The following is an 11,384-nucleotide window of genomic DNA, read 5'->3' on the forward strand; positions in this document are numbered from 1 at the left end:
GTCGTGTCAATAAACTCTTATTATTCAATTGGAAACCACACACAAAGGAGGTTCCAATCACTAAGATATATTTTTTAATAGAAGCTACCTTTTGCACCATAGTTTTAAAACCATATAAAATTGCCAATGCTTCTTCTTCTCCTCTCTTTCTCTTTATCTCTCTCTCACCCATTTTCTTTTATCTCCCTATAATTTATTTTGCAGTAACTATAAGGCTATGTTTATTTCTTGAAAAGTGATTTTTGGGAAATAACTTTCTAAACTTTTCTGTGTTTGCTTGTCATTAGTAAAGTTGGTCAACGGAAAATACTTTTTAGTTAAAAAAAATTTTAACTTGGTTTCTAGAAAAGTATTTTTCAGGAAAATTTAGGGGGAAAACACTTTCTGGAAGTTGTGAAAAATTTAGAAATGTTATATTATTTGTTAATTTTCCATAACATAACAAAACACTGTAAAGTATTTTATTTTAACCAAATACTATAAAATATTTTTTAATTTATTTTTTATTATATTTTTAAATATCAGAAAATAATTTATATTTTTAAAATTTATTTTTCTAAAAAATATATTTTTTTAAAAAATATTTTCTAACAAATAAACAGTAACTAAAAAGAATTCCCCTTTGAGAGCAGCAGATACATACGCATGCACACGAGCACGTGCACACACAGAGTATAGATGGGAATTAATAATGCATTGCATACTGCTTCCCTAATGTTACACATTGGAGCTGGGTTTCAGGATTAGGGTTTGTTTTTTTGTAGGGCAAAAAACAGACCAACAAATAGCAATAGATAGATCATAAACACGTAGAATGACAAAGACGCTTCTTCTGAAAAAACAAGTTGAGTAATAATGACAATTGTTGTTGCTATTATTATTATTATTAAAAAGATGAAAAGAACAGCATATTGTAACATTATTCATAAGAACAGAGTCATTTTGCTTTATAAAAATATAAAATTAGGATTGATCAGTGATCCCAGGGGTGGAGTAAGGAAAAAAATAAATTAAGATGAATCAAATTAAAATTATTATTTTAAAAAAATTAAAATTTTAATTATTTTATATAAGAAAAAAACTGGGAAAATTTGGGGGTCCTGCCAGCCCCTGCCTCCGCTACTGAGTGATCCAATCATAAGGCATGAGCCGGGGTCCACTACAGTACCGGTTTTCAAAACTATTCTCTGTAGGTAGATATCCATAGGATTGGCTTTTCACAAAGCAACTCTCTCGTCGATTTTCAATCATATTTTGTGTATAATTTCCGGTGAAGAGAAGTGGTGGATTGAACAAGCGAAGATAGAGGAGAGGGGCAGCATCCGTCTCTGGATCCACTGCACCCAAAATCTAACACTGGATATGAAATTGAATGGGGGTGCTAAAATATCGAAAAAGAAAACGAAAAATTGGACAAGACATTTGTCGGCGCAAAAAATAAATAAATAAAAATTATGAGTCTTTGTTGTTAGTCTCTTGCATTCCATCGGTGGCAAATATAAGATGATCACCATCTCTAATCACCTCAATGCCATCAATTTCAGCTTTATCCTTGCTCATTACTTTGGCAGGTGAGATGTCGAATTTTTTAGCACCAATCTCGAGCAATGCCTGGAAGCTATTGGGAAGTAGAACAAGCTTTCCTGCAACTTCTTCCTTTTCTGGGCAACTAATTGTTACTCTAGCAGGACTGGCTCCATGACTAGCATGGCTGGTTGGGAACAGCAAGTCTTTCTTCGCTCTGTGGGCAGCTGACATCATCCCGAAGAGTGAGTTGTGAAAATTGTTAGTCCTGCGCCTCGGACGGGTTTGACTCCATGATACATCTGTAGCTGGGAATGAAGCTTCTTGAGACAAAGGCCGAATAGTTGGTTCACTTGTAAACCTCCCAAGAAATCGAATTCCATATTCCTGCTTCTCAGGAATAGCAACAAAGGATTGCGTTTTAGCCTCTATACGAGTTTGGAAAATGAATTTTATTTCTTCATGTCCCTGTTGGTCAGCTAGACCCCTTGGAGTCCAACCATGGGCACCATCTGGTTTGTCAATATCAGCACCTTGATCCAAGAGGAATCTCACTATTTCAGCGTTGTCTTCGCAAACTGCTACATGCAGAGCAGTGATGCCATTGTTCCTTGGACTTGTCACATCCCCTCCATATCGAACAATTTCATTGAGCAAGTTCAAGTTGTTTTTCTCAGCAGCAGTGCATGCAAAATGGCCAACATCTCCATGACGTATGCTTGCACCATTTTGTATCAGTAGTATGGCCACTGCTTCATGGCCTCCCAGCATTGCCTCCCAGAGTGGTACATTTCCATCCGAGTCTACATGCACCTCCAAATAATTAAATCACTCTTTAGAAATCCTTCAGACTGATTAAGGTTTGATGAGGAAATCAGATTGTGTAATAATAGATCCCCCTAAAGTAAACTTCTTTATAGTTTAATGCTCTGATGCTTATCGGAAAGATGAATACTTGTTCTCTACTCATAAAAATGAAAACAATCAAGCACAAAGCATTTAGACATCCAAGACAAATTTTAGGAGTCGTGTGAAAATATTAAACAAATTATGTTCCGCCAGATTCAAAATGCAAGCTTATGTCATGACAGTTGACTATTGGAGAATTGCATGGTTGTTCCCTAATTATTCTGAGCAATTATACAACCAAGCATGGACCTCTATCTGAAGAAGAAGGAACCAGTCTGGATAAGGTAAATAAACATATTTGCTTTTGACTCGTTAAGATTCAATATTTTTATCTACTACTAGCAAGCAGGCTGTCGAGTATCTTGCATTATTAATTTAAACTATAATAGAAGAATGAGACATCTGCATTATTGACCCTGAAAGATATTTAGGACAGACTACATCATGCGCAGAGCCAAATTTGGGATTTAGTCGAAAAATGATTAATTTAATAATATCTGGAAACAGCCATGACAGGGGACTGGCAAGCATGCTTCGCGCATCTATTTCACTGATTCCAACTTCACATGTAACTAGTTGTGCGTGTGCGTGCAGTTGCAAGCTAACAAAGCAACTATAAACAGGCTAGGCATGGCGTCTGCTGTTATGGATCGATCAAAACTAGTCAGAAAATATAATGGTATGGAAAACGATTCCATCTACATTCCCCCAAATCTTGTATAAGGCAAGAGAATAGAAGATACCTCGGCAGTTAGGATCAGCTCCATGATCCAGTAGAAGTAGGACACAGTTCTCACTTCCTTTGGAAGCTGCTATATGCTAATGAGCATAAATTAAAAGCAATAGCATATCATTATCCAGTATAATTTGTGTGTTTGAAAAGAAGCAAAGTTAACCTTTACATACCATTGCTGACCTCCCATTGTTGTCTGATTCATTTGGATCCAGGCCCCGTTTCAACAACTGATGCAACAAAAGGTCGTCTCCTCTTAGTGCTGCAAAGCATAGAGTGAGAGGTAGGTCCATTCTACCACGAGCTAGCATGTTCTCCGTCTCCAGCAACACTCCTTCCATAATTGGGTCTTTCAGTTCTTTCAAATACTGCCCCGCCATAAATAGAAAGCAAACTAATTATGCTTGAAGTAAAATTAAGATTATTACAGCTTTTATGTTCAACACCAAAGGTTTTGATCTTCTTGAAAGCCTGTACTGCAATTCTGATAGAATTTTATAGTTTATATCTTATAGAAAGTTTCTGAAGCTCAATACAAATTATGGGTATGAAAAACTCCATGTGTAATGAGATTCATGCTCTACATATGTATAAAACTGTCGCCAGGTTATATTGAGTTCACAGACCTGAAGGAGATTGTTCACGATTAGGGTCCCGTCTCCAACATTGGCCTGAACAATATTCAAGAACGCAGTACGGTTCAGTCGTAATAGTTGGCTCAATCTCTTGGTTCGCACTGTGAAGAGCTGTGGCCTACAACACAGTACTGCAATTTCACCGCAAAGATCACCAGTTTTAGCCTCGCCAACAACCTGCTTTCATCCATCATAATTTCAGCGACCGTTGAACAGTAGAGCTAGAAATTTCAATTTGTTTAAATTTATGTGTCATTCTATGTGTTGATAGAAATAAGACTTGCCTGTTCAACTCCATTTTTTATAACAAGTAGATCCTGCAACAAAATTAACCCAATCATTGAAGGCCATGTATAGCAAATTTGACTAAATGAAAAATCCCACACTTGTTAATAAAATCAACGGATTGAGCCTATCTGTAACTCCAAAATCACAAATATAAAGTATGAAACAATTGAATCCAACGACAAGAGTTGATTTTTACCACAGCACCAGTAACAAGTATATAAAAATCTGTTGGTGCTTCATTCTGCAGGATCACGTCTTCGTTGGGAGGAAAATACTCGGCTTTCATCTCTGAGACCTTTGGAATTCAATAACAGAAACAAAAATCCTACATAAATAGATAATAAAGAAGCAGAAAAAGAAACGATGAAAAATAAAAGGTTACGGATGCTTTTAGTGACCTACCAACTGGAAAAGCAAGTCATTGGAAACCCCTTGGAACAAGTAGACCTTGTCCACAAGAGAGTAGAAAAGATAATGTGAAATGCTTGAACGGATGGCTTTTGGAAGGGAATCAAGAGTCTCTTGCTGCTGCAGCCCCTCTGAATCTGTCCTGAACTTCAAGCACAAATGTGCAAGCATCTGATCTTGTAGGCGACCAGGCAGCTGGTTCCTCTGAGCGAAACTTGAAGCAGCTTGAATTGTATCTCTCTGGGAGTTCGGATTTATCAGGAAGGTCGTGATTATAAATAATCAGAAGTTAGATTCTTGATATGTGAATCCATTAGAATATTGAACTGATCAATGATACTCACAAATCTTCTAGTTCGACTAGTCCCGTGCACAACCAAGTTCGTCATGTTTCCAATTAAGTATGCCGTCAATCCAAGGTTGAAGAGCATGTAGAAGATGTCAAACAGCATCTCCCTTGTGTTCACGGGATGCAGATCACCATATCCCACAGTTGTTAGAGTAGTAATAGACCAGTAGATGGAAGTCACGTATCTTCTCCATAAACTCTGCTCTAGGAAATTGTCTCCTAGGGATGCTCCAATCCATGTCCTCTGCGGATCATGGTAGCGTGCAGCAATAAGATAATAGAAGCATCCGGCGGAGTGTACGGCAAAAAGAGTGACCTATAGGGAGCATACAGATCATGATAAATAATAGCAGTTCTAGAAAGAATACATTTTCATTCATGTCAATCCCATTCTTAACTTGAACACTCACACATATAAGTTTAGCACACCGGACCCAGAAATAGTTATAGTTCCTATCTTTCTCCAATCTGTCCACAGAAAATATTTAAGGGAGTCATCAAAACAAACGATAGATATTAATTACGTTTGAAGTTAAAAATCAAGCTAGCTAGGTGAGGAAAAACTGTTTACCTAGAAAACAGGGCACTGACTCTTCGGAGACGCCAAAGGCGAAGCATGTTGAAGAAGCCATAGGACTGGAATGGTTTAGGGGAGATCTTCCGAGCTAGTTCAGTGGGGGTTGTGGATATGATATCCAAAGCCAACCAGGAAGTGGCATACTTCCATGCAATCTTCTTGCGATCATCAACGAGTAGGTAGGTGGTTTTATCAAGGTAAGCCAAAAAGAAGGTTAAAACAATATCCGTAGCAAAGAATCCATTGACAACATTATCGCAGATGGAGAGTGGTCTCTCTGGTTGTTTGAGAAATCCAAATTCGAAAGGTGATACCCAAGCCGTATAGATGACCAGAACAACGAGAAATGTCTCCCATACTCTGCAAGGTTAACCATTTTAAGGCTTAGGCTGATTGTTTAGCAAGCATACGAGTTTTTTTTCTTCCTTTAGGAATTTTTACGAGTTATCGACATATGTACTGCTACACTATACAACAACAAGAAGTAAGCCTCGCTCCCAAACTAGTTGGGGTCAGCTATATGGATCTTTTTGCGCCACTCTGCACCAAATCCACTTCAATGTTGAGAGATTTTAAACAAACTGAAAAGGCAAGTAACAAACTAAAACCTGGCAGCAAACTGTTGACTATCGTTCAAAAGTTTTAGATTCTAATTTTTGCAAGGTTGAACACTTAAATTAGCTTCCAAACTCATTCTTCCATGAAAAGATGGAGTAGTTAAAAATGGGTAAAACAGCAAGCGGTTGTAAAAAACCTGAAGAGTGTTGTAGACTACACAAGTCAAAGCAGAGGAATCTCAGTTTTAGGAACACCTTTAATTTTGTTCTGGCTCAAAGACAAAAGCAAACCAACAAATGAAAAGAATTGAAGGTTAGATATTAGCATCTGTCACTTTTAGAATACAATTCCAGCAATCCAAACACAGATCACAAAAATAACAAGTGTCACGGAAAAGGCAAGAAATTAAACATATTTAGTTGCCAGAATGATGGATCCAACAAACTGCCATCCCCAAACTGAAAATATTTACCAGATTGGACTTGGGATTCTAAGCAGAACAAAATTATATGTAAATTGTATATTCTCTTAGGTTGTGGTAAAACCAACAACATGGTAATTTTCCAGATACCAAAAGAAAACAAAGAAAGAGTTTTCAATGGAGATTCAAAACCACCCACACACACACACAAGAAGAAGAAACTCGTCAAAATCTTGAAACCAGGAAGAGAAAACCAGGGAATATGGCATCACCTGTAACGTCGGTCATAAGGCGATATAATAAACCTATTGAGCTTAACTCTTCGGTTACTTCTTGCACCAAGTGAAGGCAAAATCCCTGTTGAGAGACTGTAATGGCTACCATCCCTTGACAGCCGCTCTAACTCCTCTTGCCCACATACTGTAACCTTGAAGACACCCCTGTTTCGCAGAGTGTCCATTCTCTGAATACTGTACTCCTGCCTGAGAGAGACAAGGAAAGAAAGAAAAAGAGATTTTGCGTTTCTTGGTTTCTGATATTGATATTGTTATTATTATATTTATTATTTTGCCTTCTTTCCCGTTGCTCAATTTATAAAACTCCATTCCCTCCCTTTGCCTCCTTTTTTTTCGAGTTATTTCCTTTCTTGTCAAGAGTACTCTTCCTGGAGTCAACTCCTTTTTATAATTCTATTTATGAAAAGAAATAAAAACTTTTTTGCACATAAAAGAATGTGCATTCATAAATGAATTGAACATGAATATAGTAAGGAATATTGTGATCTACACACACTACTAGGAGGAATGACCATACATGTATCAAAGAACAAACATGCATGGGACTGCCTTGTTGTATAGTGAGAGTTAGATGTAAATGTACGTGTGTGTGTGTGTGTGATTAGCAGGAAAGAATATGATTATGGCAAGCCAACATTGCTTATATGGAAATGTGTTTACCATTTATATTGCATTAATTATCATTAAAATCAATCACTAATTATCATGTTTATTTAAACCAAGCATTTAAAAACATGTTTTATAATCATCGTATTTAATTATATTACGTTGAAAAGCTAATTCAATGTGATCTTAGAAGAAAGAAATTAAAAATACCTTTTAACTAAGATGTTTTGACCTTTGAGTAAGATTTTTTATATATATAATATATTTATGGTTAATTATTTAAAGTAAATAAGAAAACTTCTTATAATATCTAGACCAACATATATTTTTTACGAATATATTTTCTATGATATATTTAAAAAATGTCTTTACTTTTTTGGAAATTCTGAAACAGAAGTTATTTGAGAGTTTACAATGCGAATTCAAAATGATTTACGTACACATTCTAATCAAAATCATAAGGAATTAAATATTCTATGATAGCGAGATGCGTGGGCAATAAACTAGTTTATTATTATTATTTTAGAATAAAAGAGGAAAAGTATATTTCAAGAGAAACTTAAATTCAATTGAAGATTTACTTTAAAATTATTTGATTTCTTAAAGTCTTATGATGAATTGCAACTATCCATTTTAGATACCATAAAATTACATAGATCACTTACTAATTTAAAATTTTGATAGAAAATCCGTCAGATTATAAAAAATTAATTATAGTAATACTTAATTTTGATAGATCATTTTAGAAGAAATCCTCTTTTGTATTCAAAATTCCCTTATTTACTATTTGATAAGAGGTAATTAAATTAAGAAAGTAATATAAAAAAAATGGACATGATTATTTTTTAATATATGAAAAAGATTAATTTCACAATTTAATTTTGATGATTTTTTTAAAAAAAAGTTTAATACTTCTCTAATTTTTAAGGGTTTCAATTTAACTATTTTCTTCTAAATAGTAATTTTCGTGGGGCCTTGAGATCTCTTAATAATCTCAAAATTAAGTATTACTATAATTTACAAGATCTTAATACTTTTGTGATAATAATTGTAAATCTTTAATAAGCCAGCCCTATTGAAAAATGAAATCCTAATACTATATTTGCACTTGTGGAGAGTGCTCATGATGCGATCTTTACCACCGTTTGGGGCAATGAAAGGGCAACGTATCATTTTGGATCTTTCGCTTTAATTTCCGAATTTTTATGCCCTAAAAATAAATTTATCGGGTGCAGGACTGTGGTCTCAGCATATCTTATGAGTTCTTTATTTCTCTCCCTTTTTTTTCTTTCTTTTTTAACCCTCCTATCTTCTGATCATATTATTCATGATTATGCTTATAACCTCTACTTTTATTTGTATTAGATTGCTGGCTGGTAAAACAAGGACTCAACCAAGGTGAATTTCAGAGTAAAGAGGGGACATTAAGACAAATGAATGTAGAGAGGAGTAACTAATGCACAACCAAGAGTAGATAACAGACAGCTAAAAGCTTTTAACTTGTGTTTAATATCACACGACAATAACAAACTAGTTTTATATATAATACTCTTAATTAGTAACCATTATCTTGTTACTCGATGAGAATATAAAATATTTATATTTTTCTTTTTTAATGTTATATTTATTTGATGTCTAAATGTACTTATTATTTTTATATTTTGATTTAAAATGCAAATAAAAACATTAATGAAACATATCTTTGTAATCTAGATATAACTCTTTCGTTTGAATTCTAACTTATGGTTTATAATTATATGAATCTATAAAAAATTACTTTATAATTTTCATGTTTTGAGTTTTAAAAAATACTGATTGCATGAAGCTGAAATTAGATATAAAACTATTGCACTTATATTGCTAACATGCTAAAACATTTTTTAACATGCAAATTAAATATTAAATATGATGTGATTTATTTTTGAAAACTTTATATTTAGTGCATGATTTTTAGTAAATACATCACTTTCTTTTTTTGTATTAGAATTTTATTTTATTATTTCATTATTTCATTAAATATTTAGATTTGATGGTTATTATTTAAGATAATATTAACTGTATTTTTAAGAGATTTCTAAAGACAAAAAAAAGTTATAAAAAAAGAAAAGAGAGATCATACCTCCCTCTTCTCCCTTCTTTCTTACTCTTTTCTTTTTTATTTTTTTTTATCCTTTGTGATTTTCATGATGGTCCTATATAATTAAATAAAATTTAATTTAGTTAAAGGAAACATAAGTCTTGAAATCAATAAAACTATAAAATCTAATTTATTTTTATTGTTCAATTTAGAATTTAAGTATTTCGATGACTTGCTGTGACTCCACAAGACAGATCCTTCTTTTTTGGTGCTAGCTGTTTGGCAAAAGAAATTGTGGTGGTGGGACCTCACCTCACTTGTGGAAAATGTATGCCCTCTTGCAAATGGTTGGTTGCTTTAAAATGTATAAGACCAGGATATAAATACTGGTTTAATAATAATAATAATAATAATAATACATCATAGGTGATAATTCTGACATGAAAATGGTAAAGATGATTATTTCTATTTTGGAACAGTATGCAACATTTTACACTACTATGAAAAAAACAATGGCATGATAGCGATATACGAAGGTGAATAATGAATCCATATTTTTGCTTCCACTTTGAAGGGGGGTGTGTGTGTAAAACCATGCAATATTGAGGGTTAAATTATTTTTTTATGTAAAAAATGTTTAGGGATTATTAAAATATTTTCTAATAGAAAAAAATTTAAATCATATAGAGGAGATTGATTTAATTATTTCAATGAATTCAAAAATAATATGATTATTTTCAATAATATTTCAAGCTCATCGTTTTATAAAATAATAAGTTAATTTGTATTTTCTTTGTGATATTAAGCCTTACAATACCTCTGCAAATTCTTCTTTAAAAGGAAAAGGAATCACTTTTGTGAGCTTGAATCCATACCAATTAACTCTTTTAAAATTTTAATAATCAATGGTCATTTCTCAATTTAACTAAATTCAAAATTTTATAAAGTTAATGAGCTCTAATCAGGCAGAATTAGGGGAGGGCAAGCAGGAACTCGGATACTACAAAACATTTTAAATTTTTTTATTTTTTAAAATTTTTTAATTTAAATAAATAAAGTTTTTAATAATATATATTATTATATTAATTTTGGCCTCCTTTGTAAGGTGTGCTTGCTCCGCCCTGGCTTTAATTCAATCAAATTTTAATTTCAAGATGATTTAATCTAATATAAATTTTTAAGACTAATCACCATTTAGCTTGGTTGGTTTTTATAATTTTTGTAAACATCATATTTTCTTTTACAAGTTCATTAAAGATAGCTCATAAAAAAATGTTTTTCATAGGCTTTGCACCATAATAAGTATGAAGATAACTTTTTTTCCCCTCTTTTTTTTAATGTAAAATTTTTTTCAATATAATTCAGTTAATTTTTTCTAGTTTTAGTTTTAGCTATTATTTTTATTTTTGTTAATGATATTTTAAAATTTTAAAAATTTAAAAAAATAGAAAACAAGAAAAAATCAAAGCAAAGAAGAAACAGTTTAGTGGGCGTAATGATAGAAGGGTAAAAAATTATAATAATAATATTTTTAGTTGGGGTAGAATATTTGTTTTATTTCTTTAATAATTTAGTATCCGAATTTTCGGGTGAGTGCCATGTCACCATGGACTGCGTGCCACTGTTCCAAGGCCGATCCGTCTTCCTCCCGTTAGCAACCCAACCGTCATAATCATTAATTAAATGACATCAATCTCACCCAATCATAAAATCAAGGAGAAAAAAAAAGGAAATTCGTTTTTATTTTTTTATTTTTTTTAGGTTTCTTAGCTTGTATTTTTCTATAATCATGAAATCATAAATGGGTACACTGGCATCTCAGTTAATATAATGTATAAGGTGACCTAAAGTACCTAACGGGAATTGTTTTTTCGAAGTCAGCCGACAACCCAAAGTTGACTTTCGGTACATGAACTTGATCTGCACACTTACTTGAATTTCCAAATCTAATTTCTTGGGGATTGATGGCACGTCTGCCCATAACACTACTCATGTTAGCAATC

At 33.0% G+C, this 11,384-nt stretch overlaps 1 protein-coding gene across 1 annotated transcript; it reads right to left on the reverse strand.

Moving 5' to 3' along the window:
• Window positions 1–1,294: 1,294 nt before the first annotated feature.
• On the reverse strand, window positions 1,295–6,922 carry KC1 (potassium channel AKT1). The gene is made up of 11 exons (XM_011016609.1): window positions 6,675–6,922; window positions 5,418–5,783; window positions 5,257–5,314; window positions 4,842–5,162; window positions 4,492–4,737; window positions 4,286–4,384; window positions 4,086–4,118; window positions 3,793–3,978; window positions 3,340–3,534; window positions 3,177–3,252; window positions 1,295–2,327 (listed from the first exon to the last, which is right to left on the reverse strand). The coding sequence occupies exons 1-11, from the start codon at window positions 6,860–6,862 to the stop codon at window positions 1,453–1,455; spliced, it is 2,643 nt and encodes an 880-aa protein (XP_011014911.1). The 5' UTR covers window positions 6,863–6,922; the 3' UTR covers window positions 1,295–1,452.
• Window positions 6,923–11,384: the final 4,462 nt, after the last annotated feature.

This window comes from Populus euphratica, unplaced genomic scaffold (genome assembly GCF_000495115.2).
Source record: "Populus euphratica unplaced genomic scaffold, PopEup_1.0 scaffold2075.1, whole genome shotgun sequence".
In the NCBI taxonomy this organism is placed as follows: Eukaryota; Viridiplantae; Streptophyta; class Magnoliopsida; order Malpighiales; family Salicaceae; genus Populus; species Populus euphratica.